Source organism: Chiloscyllium plagiosum, chromosome 9, assembly GCF_004010195.1.
Source record: "Chiloscyllium plagiosum isolate BGI_BamShark_2017 chromosome 9, ASM401019v2, whole genome shotgun sequence".
NCBI lineage: Eukaryota > Metazoa > Chordata > Chondrichthyes > Orectolobiformes > Hemiscylliidae > Chiloscyllium > Chiloscyllium plagiosum.
In genome coordinates this window covers 72,427,711-72,447,991 of record NC_057718.1, presented here as the reverse complement: position 1 = coordinate 72,447,991, position 20,281 = coordinate 72,427,711, and the positions used below count along the sequence as shown (strand labels likewise).

At 44.9% G+C, this 20,281-nt stretch overlaps 1 protein-coding gene across 4 annotated transcripts in view; it reads right to left on the bottom strand.

Moving 5' to 3' along the window:
• pgm3 (phosphoglucomutase 3) overlaps nucleotides 1-20,281 on the bottom strand; it is a 186,667-nt gene that overhangs the window by 120,319 nt on the left and 46,067 nt on the right. For all 4 annotated transcript variants that reach the window (XM_043696208.1, XM_043696211.1, XM_043696212.1 and 1 more), the window contains 2 exons: nucleotides 5,638-5,771; nucleotides 3,918-4,113 (listed from right to left, as the gene is read on the bottom strand). In XM_043696208.1, coding sequence (XP_043552143.1) covers nucleotides 3,918-4,113; nucleotides 5,638-5,771 — 330 coding nt within the window. The remainder of the gene's footprint in view (nucleotides 1-3,917; nucleotides 4,114-5,637; nucleotides 5,772-20,281) is intronic.

The window sequence follows — 20,281 nt, the reverse complement described above, 5'->3', positions numbered from 1 at the left end:
ATGACTGATCCTAGCTTCATTAATGAAAGGATGATTGTCCCAGTAAATGAAAAACACCAGGCGTGAGTCTCAGCTCATGAACCACCCAGATTTACTCTAAGCAGCTGCACTGACAATTACTTTGTAGTACATAGTTATTTTTTTCAAATTATTTGTAATATTAAGAATAGGTTCTAGTTAAAGGTTCTTCAGATAATCACAGAAGTAGTTTTATACATAAAGGATAGATACATGTAACCAAAATATAATACAAGCATTAGGGGAAAAACATTTAAACATACAGCCTCAGGAAACACTTTCTCCGATCTCTAAAGGAAGGCCCAGTACCAAATAGAACAGTTGCAACCTATTAATCACAAAGTGCTAGTAGTAGAAGTAGCTGAATAACTCTATAACTAACTTTATAAATGAAATCAATATTACAAATCTCATAGCAAATAGTTAAAACTTTTGTATTCTTACATACGTAATTAGGACAGTAAGAAATGAATAACAGAATTCAAACAGTCCTTAACAGACCCGAAGTAGTATAATCAATAAATTTGGAATGTGAATCGATAGGATGCATAGAACGATCCCAAGGCCTGGAGTTTACAATGTCTGTTAAACACCATGAGACCGTGGGAACATGAGGTTGTCCATAGGAATTCCCATCATTGATTAGGTGTTTTACAGAGAGGAAAAACTCAGCACTGCAGATGCTGGAGAAGTCAAAGCCGAAAAGGATGGCTCTGGAAAAGCACAGCACAGCATCTGAGGAGGAGGTTCGACGTTTCAGGCAAAAGTCCTTCATCAGCAATGTGAGGGGGGGGGGGGGGGGGAAGAGGGAGGGGGGGGATGGAGATAAATAGGGAGGCGGATATGGGGAAGGAGGTGGGAAGGTGATACAAGGATACAGGAAGGGGTAATTGTGATAGGTCAGTGGAGAGGATAGAGTGCATAGTGGGAAGGAAGACAGACGTTCGGGACATCACCCATATCCTCCACCTCCTCCACGACTTTCACTTCCCTAGCCCCCAACACCTCATCTTCACCATGGACATCCAGTCCCTACATCCATCCATCACCCATGGCAAAAGACTACTAGTCCTCTGTTTGTTCCTCTCCTACCGATCCAACCAGTCCCACTCAATAACACACTTATTTGATTTGTGGAACTGGTTCTCACCCTCAACAACTTCTTCAAACCATCAGACCAGAGGGGTAGCCTGGGGCACCTGCATGGGCCCCAGCTTTGCCTGCCTCTTCACTAGGTACGTGAAATATCCACCTTCCATAGTTATACTGGCTTCAGCCCCCAACTTTTCTTCCACTACCTTAATAACTGGATAGAGTAAATAGACAAATTCTTTTCCCTAGGTTGGGTAAGTCCAGAACTAGAGGGCATAAGTTTAGGGTGAGAGGGGAAAGATTTAAAAAGGACCTAAGGGGCAATGTTTAGAATGAGCTGCAAGAGGAAGTGGTGGAGGCTGGTACAATTACAACATTTAAAAGGCATCTGGATGGATACATGAATAGGAAGGGTTTAGAGGGATATAGGTCGAGTGCTGATTAATTTAGGATATCTGGTCGGCATGGACGAGTTGGACTGAAGGATCAGTTTCCGTGCTGTACATCTCTATGACTATATCGGCGCCAACTCATGCTGCTATGAGGAGGTTGAACAGTCATCAACTTCACCAACACCTTCCACACTGACCTTAGGCCTGAAACATCGACCCTCCTCCTCAGATGCTGTGCTGTGCTTTTCCAGAGCCATCCTTTTCAGCTTTGACTTCTCCAGCATCTGCAGTGCTGAGTTTTACCTCTCTGTAAAACACCTAATCAATGATGGGAATTCCTGTGGACAACCTCATGTTCCCATGGTCTCATGGTGTTTAACAGACATTGTAAACTCCAGGCCTTGGGATCGTTCTATGCATCCTATCAATTCACATTCCAAATTTATTGATTATACTACTTCGGGTCTGTTAAGGACTGTTTGAATTCTGTTATTCATTGTATTTCCTACTGTCCTAATTACGTATGTAAGAATACAAAAGTTTTAACTATTTGCTATGAGATTTGTAATATTGATTTCATTTATAAAGTTAGTTATAGAGTTATTCAGCTCTGACACCTCCCTCCCCTTCTTGGAACTCTGCATCTCAATACAGACATCTCAATACAGACATCAATTTCAAACCCACCTACTACCACAGGTACCTTGACTACACCTCCTCCCAACCCCCCTCCTGTAAAAACACTATCCCTTACTCCCAATTCGTCCGCCTTCGCCGTATCTGCTCCAAGGAGGAGCAGTTCCACTCAGGATATCACAGAGGTCCTCCTTTTAAAGGGACCACAATTTTCCCTCCCAAGTGGTCAACAATGCCCTCCAGCACCTCTCCACTTCCACCCTCGAACCCAACCGTTCTAACTGCAACAAGGATAGAACCCACGGTCCTCACCTTCCACCCTACTAATCTACAGATGGAGTATATTATCTTCCGTCATTTCCATCACCTTCAGTCACACCCCACCACCAAAGATATATTTCCCTCCCCATCCCTATCTGTGTTCCATAGAGACCATTCCCATTGTGACTCCCTTGTTAGGTCTACACCGCCCACTAACCCACCCTCCACAGCCGGCGTCTTCCCTTGCTGCCTCACGAAGTATAAAACCTGCACCCATTCCTCTTTTCACATCTGGCAAACATTTTCCTATGCATCCACCCACCTCATCCTCTGCATCTATTCCTCATGACATGGTATCTTCTACATTGGGGAGACAGGATGCCAACTTGTGGAGCGTTTCTGAGAACATTTCTAGGACACATGCACTAAACAACCCAACTGCCCTGTGGCCAGCCACTTAAAGTCTCCCTCCCACTCCCCCACCAAAATGAAAGTCTTGGGCCTCTTCCACTTCCAAATCAAGCCCACCCGCCAACTGGAGGAATAACACCTCATCTTCTGCCCTTTCAACCACATGGTATCAACATCAACCTCACTAATATCCAAATCTCCCCTCCCCTCCTCATCCCAGATCCAACCCTCCAACTAAGCACTATTCTCTTGACCTGTCCAACCTGTCCATCTTCCTTCCCACCTCTCCAGTCCACCCTCCCCACTGGCCTACCACAATTAACCCCTATCTGTATCCACCTTCCCACCTACCTTCCCCCCAGCCCCACTCCCTCATTTATCTATCATCTCCCGTCCCCCTCCACATTCCTGATGAAGGGCTTATGTCTGAAATGTCGACTGTGCTTTTTCAGCGCCACCCTTTTTCAACCTAGGTGTTTTCCAGGATTGGGTGAATGGAAGTAAGGGGGAAGTGACTACGCTGTACTTGATTAGTGCAACACAACTTGCATAAAGGTGCTGTATTTCCCTGTAAAAATCAAGTGTGTCATCGATCTTTCTCCAATCTAAGCCAAAGACTAAACCAATAATCATGGTCATATGTCAAGGCCAGATTTGGGAAGATCCTTTGACCCTCTCCCTGCATTAACCGGTTTCTGCTTGAATAAAAGTCTGCCACTCCTGCATGCCTCCTGCAGCTTTGTCCCCAGTCAGAGGTGAGGGAGATGGTCCTAGAGGTGTTATAGACTTTGGTCACCTTAAATCACAAATTTGGACAAGAATTTGAATTTGTTTTACATTGTTGACATTCCTTAAAGAATACATTGTCATTTAGAATAGCTGAGGCAAAGGGAGTTGCATGATTTCAAGAGAAATGTCAATAAATGTTTGAACCAAAGAAACATAGATGGTTTCACAGGTTGGTGCAACATCGAGGGCCAAAGGGTCTGTACTGCGCTGTCATATTCTATGTTCTATATGTAGACAAGAGATAAAAGCATGATTAGTCAATTGGCCTCCACTATAAACTTGTATTCAATCACTCCACTTTACAATTGCATCACTTACCATGAGGTAGCTTCTGTTGAACCTTCACAAAATCTGCTCCACAGAGATAGTTGAGTTTGCCATTTGCACCATTATTATGGACCTTCAGCTGTAGTTTCTTGTCAAGGTATGACTCCAATTCTTGAAGCTTTAGTGCACCAATACCATTTGCTCCATCCACATTCAATTGTCTCAATTCTTCTGGATGGTAAGGAGTCTATGCATTCAGAGAATATTCAATCATACCAATAGAATATGTCTGATGTAGATGTCTCACATCCATTTAATCAAAAAAGATACATATATCCTTAATCCCCAATCATCCTCAAATTAATCACACCATCAGCATAAAAAGATATTTTAAACGTTTAAATACAAGCAATATTTATTTTGCAACTTGCATGATGTGAGAAATCAAATCACAACAATGACAATTCACATCTCAACAGTTGAGAACGAAACCTACTTTGACTTTTGCCTAAACTTGAAAACCATGAGTAATGATGAACATCCATATTTTTTACATAGATAATATGGCTGTTCTCCAAAAAACCCATGTTTACCCTGGGCAGTTTTGGTCTTTTGTCTGATGGAGTAAGAACTGAGCAAGGCTGGCAGGCATTGCAAGCCTGACAGTGAGAAATGAAGGAGTCTGGTGGAGAGATAAAGAGCCAGGCAGATCAGAATGGACTGACCACATACAAAGAAATTCAAAGCATAACATCACTTGAAAGCAGACAAATCAGTGGATGATGAATATCTTTCTTTTACTCTAGCCTTTTTTTTTAAGGCTTTTGTTTAAACTGGCAGACAGAAATTTTTTAAAAATTATTTGGGTTATGCATTACAGTAAGTGAAATATCTGAACAATATTAGTGCACAACAGGTCTAGAAGAATTAATAGCTTAAATAGCCTGGCGAAAAATGAATTGCTTAAACTAAATTCTAACTGAATGTTTATAGAAAGAATTTTTTTAAAATTCTGAATAGATAGGTGGCCAAAGAGTTGGACGAGACAGGAAGTACAACAAATTTCAAGGTATGCTAGTCTGAAAACAGTAAATGAATAAATGACTTGGATGAAAAGGTAGATAATGTGTTAGTAAGTTTACAGATAATACAAAGATTGATGGAGATGTGGCTAGTGTAGAAGGTTGTCAAAGGATACATCACAGAGTGTTGAACAACTTCAAATTCCAAACCATAACCATCTGCTTTTGCTTATTGTACAAAACACTTCAAAACTATGCCCACTGTTTTTTAATTCATTTAAAATTAGGAACGGTTTTTCCTTATTGACCTGTGCAGACCCCTTATGATTTTGAAAAATGCTATCATATCTCCTATAAGTCTTCTCCACTGCAAGGAAAACAGCCCCAACTTCTCCAACCCTTCCTCATAACTGAAGTGTCTTACTCCTGGAGCCATTCTGTTGCTGCTTTTGGTCTATAGCACCTCATGGATGCCCAGTCTTGAGTTGTAGGATTTGTTTGACGTCTATCCTGTTCAGCATCATGACATTGCCACATGACATAATGTGTTTTATATTCCAATTCATAATTAATTAATCAATCAAATTGTAGGTAGTAAATCCTTATGGCAGTGGCATAATTGTTACCCAAAGGATAATCGATCTGTTGACTACAGAGTTTAGCATTTATGGGAGATGTAACGGATGGAACGCTTTTAGCTTTAACACTTTCTCTAAAGAGTCAACCTTTCATATTGATAATAAAAGTACCTGCTTAGTTATGGCAAGAAAAGCCTGAGAAAGTTTCTGGTAATATCCTTCCACCGTCGCAGTCCCATACTGCTCCATGGTATTCCAACAGCAGACCATATAATGCAGCTGTGGTGTGCTTACAAGGCCATAATCTACAATCAAGAGAAGCATATAACTTAATATTAATAGCTTGGTAATATGATCCTGTTATGGACCAGACCAGAACCACTTCCCCACGACAAAAGTATATTCTGAAGATAGCCTAGACCCTAACTTGTACATATAAGTTCTTTAAAAGTGTAAGCTGCTGTTTTTCCAGATATGATCCGATTGGTCCACTAATCTTACAATACTGTTAAATTATAACAAAAGGAAGAATTGGCATAGCTTTACTCTACAGAAATACTTAACAAGATACTGCATTATTTAACTACTAGTCATCAACTATTCAATATAGGCAGCATCCCATAAACACTACCTTTGGCAAAAAGGCAATTCAGCAAAACAGTTACACAGTTATTATTCTCATGTCCTGCCTGTATTGATTTTTAAGAGAAAACCTCACTGTCTAAGACTTCACTCTAGCAGAGAACTTAAGCTTTTAGCTCCAGCAGCCAGCAGAAAACTTCTTAACTAACTGAAAGCAAAATTAAAAATTTTCATGGGTCCATGTGAGCCCTGACTCTGCCGACTCATGATTCTTTTGTCTTAAAGAAAAATACCCAGGGAGAACTCAAAACTGTTTAGCAATTGCCCATCTGGAGATATTTCAGCACCACAGCGACAATACCCTTCTGCAAGAGAAGCAGCACAGAACACCACTCTTAAAGGTCAGTACTGTCACAATCCACGTAATTTTATCTTTGTCATATTCTGCCAGATTCAAGATCACAACGTGTGAGATCTCTATTGTGTGAAATTAAGATCCAAACTACCTGCTGGAAAAGACTTTAAGACATGTTAATAATAAAATTTCAAAAGAACTACATGAATAAATATTAAAACATAGACCTGTTCAGCACAGTACAGGCCCATGATATTGTGCCAAGCATTTAACTTAATCTACACACCCCTCAATTTACTGCCGTCCATGTGCTTGACTAGCAGTGGCTTAAATGTCCCTAATGTTTCTGACTCTACTACGACCACTGGCAGTGCATTCCACACACCCACCACTCTCTGTGTAAATAACTTACCTCTGGCATCTCCCCTAAACTTTCCTCCAGTCACCTTCAAATTATGACCCTTCGTGGCAGTAATTTCTGCCCTGAGGAAAAGTCTCTGACTATCTACTCTATGTCTACCATTACCTTGTACGCCTTTATCAAGTCACCTTACTTCCTCTTCTCTCCAGTGTGAAAAGATCCCGGAAAGTTGTCATCCAGATTGACAGGGTTGTTAAGAAGGCATACATGTTTTGGCCTTTATTAATAGAGGGATTGAGTTCTGGAACCAGGAGATTATGCTGCAGCTGTACAAAGCTCTGGTACGACCACACTTGGAGTATTGTGTACAGTTCTGGTCACCGCATTATAAGAAGAATGTGGAAGCTTTGGAAAGGGTGCACAGGAGATTTACTAGGATATTGCCTGGTATGGAAGGAATGTTTTACGAGGAAAGGCTGAGGGCCTTGAGGCTGTTCTCGTTAGAGAGAAGAAGGTTGAGAGGTGACCCAATAGAGACATACAAGATAATCAGAGGGTTAGATAGGATGGACAGAGCCTTTTTCCAAGTATGGGGACGGCAAACACAAGGGGACACAACTTTAAAGTGAGGGGAGATAGGTTATAAGACAGATGTCAGAGGTAGTTTCTTTACTCAGAGAGTAGTAAGGGTATGGAATGTTTTGCCTGCATCGGTAGTAGATTCGCCAAGTTTAAGTGCATTTAAGTCGTCATTGGACAGGCAAATGGACATACATAGAATAGTGTAGGTGGGATAGGCTTCAGATTAGTAACATCGAGGGCCGAAGGGCCTGTGCTGCGCTTTAATGTTCTATGTTCTATAAAAGCCTGAGCTCACTCAACCTCTCTTCATAAGACAAGCCCTCCAATCCAGGCAGCATCCTGGTGCATCTCTTCAGCACCCTCTCTAAAGCATCTACATACATCCTATAATGAGGTGACCAGAACTGGACACAACATTCCTAGTGTTGTCTAACCAGAGGTTTTTGAGCTGCAGCAAAACCTCGTAGCTCTTAAACTCAATCCCCCTATGAATGAAAGCCAAAACACCATATGCCTTCTTAACAACTGTATCAACTTGGGTGGCAACTTTGAGGGATCTATGTACATGGACCCTAACGTCCTGCTGTTCCTCCATATTGCCAAGAATCCTGTCTGTAACCCTGTATTCAGCATTGTAACCTTCCAAAATGAAACACTTCACACTTATCGAGGTTGAACTCCATCTGCCACTTCTCAGCCCAGATCTGCATCTTGTCAGTGTCTTGTTGTAGCCTGCAACAGCCCTTGACACTATCTATAACACCACTGACCTTTGTGTCATCAGCAAACCTACTAACCCACTCTTTCACTTTTTGATCCAAGTCATTAATAAAAACTACAAAGAGCAGAGACCCAAGAACAGATCCCTGCTGGACATCACTGGTCACCGACCTCCAGGCGAAATATTTTCCATCCACTACCAGTTGCAGTCTTCTTTTAGCCAGCCAATTCTGTATCCAGACAGCCAAATTTCCCTGAATCCCATACCTCCTAACTTTCTGAATGAGCCTGCTATGGGGAACCTTATCAAATGCCTCACTGAAATCCATCTACACCACATCCACTGCTCGACCTATGTCAACTTGTCTTATCACATCCTCAAATAACTCAATAAGGCTTGTGAGACATGACCTGCCCCTCACAAAGCCATGCTGACAATCTTTAATTTTGTTTTTCCCCAAATTGTCATAAATCCCATCTCTCAGAATCTTTTCCAGTACCTTGCTTATCACAGATGTAAGGCTGACTGGTCTGTAATTCCCTTTCTTGAACAGATGAACAACAGTCGCCTCCCTCCAATCATCCAGTACTACTCCCAGAATATTGCATATTGACAGACCCGCATGAAATTCTGATAGTCAGTCAAGAATTCCCATTTCGAACTAGGATACCAAACTACTTGGGTGGCATCATATCAGCCAATGGCCAGGGTAAGTTATCTCGTGCTTTTCAACTTTGATTGGATTACTTACAGTGTGGAAACAGGCCCTTTCAACTGGGAGCACGGTGGCACAGTGGTTATCACTGCTGCTTCACAGCACCAGAAACCCGGGTTCAATTCCTGCCTCAGGCAACTGCCTGTGTGGAGTTTGCCCATTCTCCCCATATCTGCGTGGTTTCCTCCGGATGCTCCGGTTTCCTCTCACAGTCCAAAGATGTGCAGGTTAGGTGAATTGGCCATGCTAAATTGCCCGTAGTGTTAGGTAAAGGGGTAAATGTAGGGTAATGGGTCTGGGTGGGTTGCGCTTCAGAGGTTCAGTGTGGACTTGTAGGGCCGAAGGGCCTGTTTCCATACTGTAAGTAATCAAATCTAATTATCTGAGTGAGAGTAATGTTGCTTGTGTTAGTAGACAAATTAAAAAGCAAACGAGTAGGCAGTTCTCACCACTGGCAAAATCATCTGGGCTCAAGGGTTCTGGTGCCATATTTAAAAGCAAGCTGAACATTGTGTCACTTGCACTAAGCCAGAAATTGCACAGGAACCTGTGGCAGTTATTGCCAGAAGCCCAAGAAATTCAAAGGAGGCTTTAGGTTTATTGACGATACCTTGCGATGTTGCTGATTACTGAGGGAAAGTTCACCCTCATCCCAGTAATGATATGGGGTGGCCATCAATCTGGCCTGGAGAAAGTGAGGACTGCAGATGCTGGAGATCAGAGCTGAAAATGTGTTGCTGGAAAAGCGCAGCAGGTCAGGCAGCATCCAAGGAACAGGAGAATCGACGTTTCGGGCATAAGCCCTTCTTCAGGAATGAGGAAAGTGTGCCCAGCAGGCTAAGATAAAAGGTAGGGAGGAGGGACTTGGGGGAGGGGCGTTGGAAATGCGATAGGTGGAAGGAGGTCAAGGTGAGGGTGATAGGCCGGAGTGGGGTGGGGCCGGAGAGGTCAGGAAGAAGATTGCAGGTTAGGAAGGCGGTGCTGAGTTCGAGGGATTTGACTGAGACAAGGTGGGGGGAGGGGAAATGAGGAAACTGGGGAACCCGATCCATCAGTCTGAGAGCTGAATGCGCTGTGGGTCACTGCCATTGGCTTGTACAAAAGGGACTGCAAGCAGTGCTGCAAGAAAATGAATGATACCTTAGGCGAGCAAAAGCAATGGCACCATCTTACCTCTTCCACATCACACTCACAGGGTGGGCATCCTTTTCACTGCACAAGCATCTCATAAATGATCACTAACTGCAAACTTCAGCATCATATGCATTATGAGCATTAGAGTGCCCACACCCAATTAATCCTCTTAAACTAGTCACCTTTCCCTGACCATTACATTTCCAACTCACTTACTGGAAACTGCATTCCACTTTGCATCTCAATGGTCCTGCATCCACTTCCATTACACTTAATCTGTTTGTCTCATGGCCAAACAACTGCAACTCAAGAGAAGGCAGAGGTAATGCCACTCAACTTGTAATCCAGATCAGCAAGATAATGTCCTAGGGACACAGGTTTGAACTCCACAATGGCAAATGGTGAAATGTAAGCTCAAGAAAAGGAATTCAGGAATAAAGAGTTAGCCAGATTAGAGGTCGCTGGTGAGAAGCGACCAAGGAACATATCAGTTCAGTAACAATGACTGAGGAGGGGATCACTGGTATAGGCTTGGCTGCTCATGAACCAGGCTTAGGGACTGAGTGAGTAGTGTCTTGAGAGAGATAATGTACTTACTTTTTTTAGTTGCAATATATTAAGAGAGCAGGAGGGAGAGACCCGAGTTTGGTGACTAGTGGATGAAGTTGTGTAATCAGTTCCTGGATGGATTGTTACCTGGATTTGATAAGGTTCAAAATGGCAGGAGAACTAGGCCCCATGGAATGCTCCTCCTGCAATCTGTGAGAAATCTGCGACACTTTCAGTGTCATACTGACTACATAAGCAGGAGGTGTGTTCAATTGCGACTCCTGATTTGCCACATAGTGTGCCTGGAACCACAGATGGTCTTATTATGGAATATCCATGAGGCTGAGAATGTTGTGGATAGCACACTTAGCATCACCGTAAGGGCTACACAGACAGATAAGAGTCAGATGATCACCAGAAAGATCAGTAAGCATGGGCAAGCAGGAGCTAACATTGGGTTTTCCCTTGTGGCCATTCCCCTCTCAACATGTATTTCATTTCAAAAAGTGATGGAAAAACTCAGCAGGTCCGGCAGCATCTGTGGAGACAAAGCAGAGTTAAGATTTCAGGTCCAGTGACCCTTCTTCAGAAATGCTTATAACAAGGAAAGGATTGGTATACTCCTAATCTAGCATCCATCTGCAACTTTTTCTCTGGTACATTGATGACATCATAAGTGCTGCTTCTCTCTCTCATCCAGAATTGGAAAAGTTCAACAATGTTGCTTCTAATTTTCATCCTGCTTTCACCTTCAACTGGGAGAAAGTGAGGACTGCAGATGCTGGAGTACCAGAGTTGAAAAATGTGGTGCTGGAAAAACACAACAGGTCAGGAAGCATCCATGGAACAGGAGAATATCTGACTCCTCCCTTTCCTTCCTCAACATCTCTGTTTCGAGTTCTGGGGATAAGCTAACCACCAACATCCTTTGCAAGTTCACCACATCCCACAGTACTTTAACTATACATCGTCACACCCTGCTTCCTGTAAAGACTCTTTTCATTCTCCCAATTCCTCTGTCTCCATCACGTCTGTTCCAATATGCCAATTTCATGAAGGGGCTTCCCAAATGTTCACCTTCTTCCTCAATTGAAAGTTCCTCACTCATGTAGTTGACAGGGCTCCCAGCCATGTCTGATTCATCTCCTGTACTTCAGCCCTCACCCTCCCTTTCCTCTCACAACAGGCAGAGTCTCCCTCAACCTCACTCACGATCCCGCCACACCTGAAGAAACAGTAGCTGCCATTTCAACCACCTCCAATAGAATGCTACCAAACAGATAATCACTAGACACATAATCACTAGACACATAATCACCTCACCACCTCTGTCATCCTTCCAGAGGCACCATTTCCTCCAGGATACCTTGGTTCCTCTATTTCCAACACCTCCCTACCCCGCAAGGCATCTTCCAATGCAATCGCAGAAGGTGTAATATCTGGTGGTTCACTTTCTCCCTCCTAACTATCCAAGGCCATAAACGTATCTTCCAGGTGAAGCAGCGATTTATCTACACTTTTGTCCACTATATTCACGATATGGCACAATATATTCTGATGGATGAGGATTAGCAGTAGAGGTTGTGGTCCATAATGGTGTTAACGACATTGACAAAAATAGAGAAGATGTCCTGTGACGGGGGTTCAGAGTGTTAGGTAGGAAGTTGATAGGCAGGACCTCAAGCGTTATAATCTTTGGAGTACTTCCTGTGCCTTGTGCCAGTAAGGTTGGGAATAAGAAGACAGTGCAAGTTAAATATGCAGCTAAAGAAATGGCGTATGAGGGAGGGGTTCAGGAATGTGGATCATTAGGGTGTCTTCTGGGGCCGGTGGGACCTGTATAAGAAAGATAAGTTCCACCTAAACTGAAGGAGTACCAATATGCTTGAAGAGAGATTTGCTAGTGCCACTTGGGGTGGTGTGGCGGGTCGTGGGAAAGGAGGTCAGCAGTAAGTCAGCAAGTAAATTTACCAAGGAGGAGTCAGAGACTAAAGCCAATAAGACGAAGAGGAAAAACAGATACGAAGAGGTTATTTAACATGGAAGTGTAGTGATTGCAAGGAAGTCAGTCAGGTGGACCTCATGGAATATCAGATCCCAATTAGAGCTCTTAATCTGGTCCAATCAGGGAGCTCTGTCTGACAGGTATAAACAGGACTGTCCCGGGTGTCCTTGGAGAAGGAGCACGTGGTGTCAACCAACATCCTGGAGTTGTTCAGGGAGAGGTGGGCGCCGCAGGGAGTGGAGTGCATCATTTCTCCCTCCAATTCTATTTTGATTTAGTCCCTACCCTCCCCTTCACTGTTTTGATCACATAGCACTGCCCTTTGATGTGAAGGGCAGTGTTTGTCACTGGCCACCCGGGTGTTTTCCTATCTTCCTGGTGGTGGAAACTGAATAAAGATTGGTGCACTTTGTGTCTTTCACTGTGTCTCACACCTGCGCACACACACACCATGGGTGCTGGGGAAAAAAAATATTTAATAAGCACTACCGCACTTAGGTGGTAGTGTGGGGGGAAAAAAAAGAAAAAAAAGAAAAAAAATATTAAAAAAAATAAACAGGACTGTCCCGGGTGTCCTTGGAGAAGGAGCACGCGGTGACGACCAACACCCTGGATTTGTTCAGGGAGAGGTGGGCGCCACAGGGAGTGGAGTGCATCATTTCTCCCTCCAACTCTATTTTGATTTAGTCCCTACCCTCCCCTTGACTGTTTTGATCACACAGCACTGCCCTCTGATGTGAAGGGCAGTGTTTGTCACTGGCCACCCAGGTGTTTTCCTATCTTCTTGGTGGTGGAAATTGAATAAGAATTCGTGCACTTTGTGTCTTTCACTGTGTCTCACACGTATACACACACACCATGGGTGCTGGGGATAAAATAAGCACTACCGCACTTAGGTAGTAGAGTGGGGGTTAAATTTTAAAAAAATAAAAAAATAAAAAAAAAACAAAAAAAGGAAGAAAAAAAAAGATAAATAGAGTGGCAAAAAAAAATTAAACAGGAGTGTCCCAGGTGTCCTTGGAGAAGGAGCACGCGGTGTCGACCAACACCCTGGAGTTGTTCAGGGAGAGGTGGGCGCCGCAGGGAGTGGAGTGCATCATTTCTCCCTCCAACTCTATTTTGATTTAGTCCCTACCCTCCTCCTCACTGTTTTGATCACACAGCACTGCCCTTTGATGTGAAGGGCAGTGTTTGTCACTGGCCACCCGGGTGTTTTCCTATCTTAGGGTGTTTTCCTACCTTAGTGGGCGGCACTGTGGCACAGTGGTTAGCACTGCTGCCTCACAGCGCCAGAGACCCGGGTTCAATTCCCGCCTCAGGCGACTGACTGTGTGGAGTTTGCACGTTCTCCCCGTGTCTGCGTGGGTTTCCTCCGGGTGCTCCGGTTTCCTCCCACAGTCCAAAGATGTGCAGGGCCAGGTGAATTGGCCATACTAAATTGCCCGTAGTGTTAGATAAGGAGTAAATGTAGGGGTATGGGTGGGTTTCGCTTCGGCGGGTCGGTGTGGACTTGTTGGTCCGAAGGGCCTGTTTCCACACTGTAATGTAATCTAAATCTAATCTAATCTTCCTGGTCGTGGAATTTGAATAAAGATTTGTGCACTTTGTGTCTTTCACTGTGTCTCACACCTCCACAAAAATAAAAAGGAAAAAGAAAAAAAAATACATATATCCAGGAAATGAAAAGGAGGGCCCTGTATAGACTGCTGCTGCACACCGTCCACCTCTTCTCCCTCATCCACCGTCCGGACACGCCTTGGCGTTCCCATTTGCCACCAGGCGGTAGGGATCCCCAGTGGAGGGCTCTCTACGCGGGAGTCCTCCCCCTTTCTCTCGGGGATCTGGGGTGGAGGGTGCTGCATGCAGCAGTCCCCTGCAACCGCAGGTTGCGGTGGTTCACGGACTCCCAGCCCAACTGCTTGTTCTGTGGCGCTGTGGAGTCCGTGGACCACATTTATATTGGGTGTGGGCGTTTGCACTCCATTTTTGATTTCCTGAAAAACCTCCTCCTCTGCTTTTGGTTGCACTTCAGTCCCACGCTCCTGATCTTTGGGCACCCGGTACGGAGGAGGGAGAGCAGGTCTGAAGACCTCCTCGTGGGTCTGCTCCTGGGCCTGGCCAAACTGGCCATTAACAGGTCGAGGCAGCGGGCCGTGGAGGGGGTCGTTAGGGCCGACTGCCTACCCCTCTTCCGCAGTTACGTTAGAGCCCGGGTGTCCTTGGAGAAGGAGCACGCGGCGTCGACCAACACCCTGGAGTTGTTCAGGGAGAGGTGGGCGCCGCAGGGAGTGGAGTGCATCATTTCTCCCTCCAACTCTATTTTGATTTAGTCCCTCCCCTCCACTTCACTGTTTTGATCACACAGCACTGCCCTTCGATGTGAAGGGCAGTGTTTGTCACTGGCCACCCGGGTGTTTTCCTATCTTCCTGGTGGAATAAAAAGAAAAAAAGAAAAAAAAAAGGAAAAAAAATAAACAGGAGTGTCCCGGGTGTCCTTGGAAAAGGAGCACGCGGTGTCGACCAACACCCTGGATTTGTTCAGGGAGAGGTCGGCGCCGCAGGGAGTGGAGTACATCATTTCTCCCTCCAACTCCATTTTGATTTAGTCCCTACCCTCCCTTTCACTGTTTTGATCACACAGCACTGCCCTTTGATGTGAAGGACAGTGTTTGTCACTGGCCATTCGGGTGTTTTCCTATCTTCCTGGTGGTGGAATTTGAATAAAGATTGGTGCACTTTGTGTCTTTCACTGTGTCTCACGCCTGCACACACACACACCATGGGTGCTGGGGAAAAAATAAGCACTACCGCACTTAGGTGGTAGTGTGGGGGTTAATAAATTTAAAAAAAAAGAACTGGAGTGAAAAAAAGAAAAGAAGAAAAAAAAATAAACAAGAAGCTTCCAACTCTATTTTGATTTAGTCCCTCCCCTCCCCTTCACTGTTTTGATCACATAGCACTGCCCTTTGATGTGAAGGGCAGTGTTTGTCACTGGCCACCCGGGTGTTTGCCTATTGTAAAACAAAAACAGGAGTGTGGCCAGGGACCTCGGTTCAATCCCTGCCTCACGCAGTTGTCTGTGTCACATTTGTACATTCTCCCTGTGTCTGTGTGGGTTTCCTCCCACAGTTGAAAGATGTGCAGGTTAGGTAAATTGACCATATTGTATCACACAGCACTGCCCTTTGATGTGAAGGGCAGTGCTTGTCACTGGCCACTCGGGTGTTTTCCTATCTTCCTGGTGGTGGAAATTGAATAAAGATTTGTGCACCTTGTGTCTCTCACTGTGTCTCACACCTATGCACACACACACCATGGGTGCTGGGGAAAAAATAAGCACTACCGCAGTTAGGCGGTAGTGTGGGGGTTAAAAAGAAAAAATAAGAAAAAAAAATAAACAGGAGTGTGAGAGGTTCTGTTCACTCAGAGCTTTATTTAAATATACCCTTTATTTAAAGGATAATGCCCGGAGTGCTAACAAGAACAAACGTTATCCCAGCAGAATCCCCACATTCGTGGGAAAGGTTGGGGAAAGCCTGAACTCAGTTACACATTGACTGTGCAGGTCCTTTCACAGACTCAATGTTCTTAATCATTGTGGATGCCCGCTCAAAATGACTGTATACAGTTCATTTGTCAAACAAGGGGATGATGATAGAAAAACTGCACACATCTTCTGCAATACATAGACTCCCAGACAGATATGGACCTTCATTTACTAGCAGGGAATTTAAATATTTTCAAAAGTTACATTGTATTTGTCATCTAAGGACAGCTCCATACCATCCACCATCCAATGGTCTGGCAGAAAGAGCAGTCCAAACTTTGAAGGCAGGTGTAAAGGAACAACCTACAGCTTCACTGGATATCAAATTGTCCCTGTTCTCACTTGATTATAGGACCACTCCTCATGCAACTACAGGGTCAGCTCCAGCAGAGTTGATACTGGGGAAAAGACTCCAGAGCAGATTAAATTTGATCTTCCCAGACCTTGGGCTGGGTGAAATGGCATCAGGAGCACCAATACCAGACACAAGACTCTGCTTAACGAGAGAGATAGTTTACTTCAGGGATCGAAGTTTGGTGTAGAAATCACGGGAATGGCCCTGCATGGGTAAGATGCATGATTGACACAAAATCAAATCCAGTGACATATAAAAGAGAAAGTGAGGACTGATCATGCTGGAGATCAGAGAGAAAAGTGTGGCATTGGAAGAGCACAGCATGTTAGGCAACATCTGAGGAGCAGGAGAATCAACTTTTCAGGCATAAGACGTTCATCAGGAATTAGGGGGTGGGGGTTTAGAGATAATTAGGAGGGGTGGGAAGGCGATAGGTAGATGCAGGTGGGGGGTGATTGTGATAGGTCAGAGGGGTGGAGCGGATGGGTCGGAAGGAAGATGGGACAGGTGGATCTGAGATGAGGTGGAGAGAGCTGAAAATGTGTTGCTGGAAAAGCACAGCAGGTCAGGCAGCATCCAAGGAACAGGAGAATCGATGTTTCGGGCATGAGCCCTTCTTCAGGAAAGAGGTGGAGAGAGGGGAGTTGAGGAAACAGGTGAAATCAACATTGATGACATGTGGTTAGAGGGTTCCAAGGCAGAAGAGGAGATGTTCTTCCTCCAGCCATCAAGTGGCTTGGATTTGGTGGTGGAGGCAGCCCAGAACTTGCATGTCATTGGCAGAATAGAAGGGGGAGTTGAAGTGTTCGGCCACAGGGCGGTGGAGTTGTTTGGTGCATGTCCCAGAGATGTTACCTGAAACATTCCATTAGTTGGCGTCCTGTCTGCCCAATGTAGAGGAAACCACATCGACAGCATAACAGATGGAGGTATTTGGATGTGCAGGAAAATCCCTGCCAGATCTGGAATGATCCTTTGGGGCCCTGGATGGAGGTGATGGGAGACATGTGGGTGCATGGCGATGGCAAAGGAAGGTGCCAGGAGTGGAGAGTGAGTTGATGGGGAGCGAGTTGATGGGGAGCATGGACCTAACAAGGGAGTCGCAGAGGACATGGGTCTCTGCAGAATGCTGATAGAGGTGGAGAGGGAAATATAGGTCTGGTGGTGGTGTCTGATTGTAGGTGGTGGAAATGGTAGAGGATAATGCATTGTATCCAGAGATTATTGGGGTGGAAGGTGAGGACCACAGGGGTTCTATCCTCGATGCAGTTGGGAGGGGTGGAGTTCAAGGGCGGAGGTGTGGGAAGTGGAGATGTACAGGAGGGCATTGTTGACCACGTGAGGAAGGGAAATAGTGGCCGTTTAAATAGGAGGCCATATAGGATGTCCTGGAATAGAACTGTTCCTCCTGGGGGCAGATACCATGGAGGCAGAGGAATTGGGGGTAAGCGATAGCATTTTGTCAGGAGACAGGGTGGGAAGAGGTGTAGTCCAGGTAGCTGTGGGAGTCAGTGGGTTTGAAGTAGATGTCCGTGTTGAGTCGGTCGCTGGAGATAGAGAGGTCTGGGAAGGGATGGAAGGTGTTTGAGATAGTCCAGGTGAACTGGATGTCAAGGTGGAAGGTGCTCGAGAGGTTGATGAAGTGTTCAGCCTCCTCATGGGAGCACAAGGTGGCACTGATAGAGTCACCAATGCCGCAGAGGAAAAGGTGGGGAACACCACCTCCTACTTCGCCAAGGATATGCAAATCTTCCTCCACCATCAAATCAGAGCCACCCGATGCCTGGAAGAAGAACGCTTCGTCTTCCCTCTTAGGACCCTCCAACCACACGGCATCAATGTCAATTTTGCCAGTTTCCTCATCTCCCCTCCCCCCACCTCATCCCAGATCCAATCCTCCAACTCAGCACTGCCCTCTTGAACTGTCCTACCTGTCCATCTTCCTTCCCACCTATCCACTCCACCCTCCCCTTCGATTTATCATCACCCCCCCCCCACTTCCATTTACCCAGTGTCTTCCCAGCTACCTTGCCCTAGCCCCACTCCTACCCACACTCTTCTACTTATCTCTCAGCCCCTTCTTCCCACGCCATCCCCATTCCTGATAAAGGGCTTATGCCTGAAACATCGATTCTCCTGCTCCTCAGATGCTGTCTGACTTGCTGTTCTTTTCCAGCACCATACTGTGCAACCTAGTGACAGATAAAGTTCGGGTAGTTGTGACAGTCCTAAGAAAGCACATGGATCATATGAAAGCTGCAAATTCACAAACTGTGCAGGAGTAAAATGTGCTGGCTCCTTGACTGCCTTTCCAAATGTTCCAGAATCCATGAGTTCTACCTCTCCATCTAGCATTGAAGATACTTAGGAAGCAAGGTCGACATGGCAGATGTCACTGCCTCAACACTTTTGCCACCTGAAGAGGAGAATGAATTTCTTTTGGGTGCAAGAGGCAAGCTACATTACGTGCCTCCCACATCAGAGACAGAATTGGAGGATCCTGACCCAGTGCTGCAAATGCCACAGGACGAGCTACAAAAGGAAATTAGCCTATGTGTTTGGACACAGAGGAGGAGGGATGTAGTGACTGCTACAAGGTCAGCTAGATGGGCTTCCTAGGATGAGATTCCTGATTGGGGCTGTTAATCTGAGAGCCCTATAAACAGGAATGTCAGAGGTTATGTTTACTTAGAGCTGGCTATAAGGAAGCTGGATCAGTGTCCAGGACCCTCTATGTGTAAATAAAGAGAAACCGGCCTCTGTGGAGTTATTTCATGCAAAAATGGTGGTCTGAGATACATTTGTTTCAATGCAAGAAGTATGACTATTCTGGCAGATGAACTTACACCGTGGTTAATACATATAACTATTATGTCATAGCTATTACAGAGATTTGTTTGAAAAAGGAACAAGACTGGCATCTTAACATTCCAGGATTTAAATATTTTGAGTAAGATAGCAAGGGACTAAAAGGGTATTGGGGAAGAGGGTGTTGCATTATTGACAAGGAGAATATCACAGCTGTACGGAGGGAGGATACCTTGGAAGGTTCACCCAGTGAGGCCATTTGGATAGATCTCAGGAATACTGTTGAGATATCAGGGTTGTTGTGATGGGTATAATTTTAACTTCCCGTACACTGATTGGGACAAGTTTAGCGCCAGGCGCTTGGATAGTGGGAAATTTGTTAAGTGTGTACAGGTCAGGTTTTGAAACAATATGTAACCTGTCCAAATAGTTGAGGGGCCATACTAGACCTGGAATCAGGGAAACGGTTAAGAGTAGTTCTCGGGTGAAACTATTAAACTGCGGGAAGGTAACTACGACTATATAAGGCTGGGAATATAGATTGGAGCATCTGTTTGAGAGTAAATCTACATCTGTTATGTCGAACTTTTAAGGCCAGTTGATTGAGTTCAGGAATAGCAACTTCCTGTGAAAATGAATGATTTAGGAACCTTAGATGACAGAGGAAATTGAGAGCTTAGTTAAAAAGAGAAAAGGAGGCATACATAAGATTTAGGATACTGAAGACAGAGCCCGCAAAGATTAAAAGAGAGCAGGGAAGAACTCAAAAATGGGAAATTAGGAGGGCTAAAAGGGTCAAGAAATGTCAGGGTAGGGCCACTCAAGGACAAAGGACAGAATTTAAGCACAGAGCAAGAGGAATACTTTATATCAGTATTCACAAAAGAGAAGGACATAGATAGAACATAGAACATAGAAGAATACAGCGCAGTACAGGCCCTTCGGCCCTCGATGTTGCGCCGATCCAAGCCCACCTAACCTACACTAGCCCACTATCCTCCAAATGCCTATCCAATGCCCACTTAAATGCCCATAATGAGGGAGAGTCCACCACTGCTACTGGCAGGGCATTCCATGAACTCACGACTCGCTGAGTAAAGA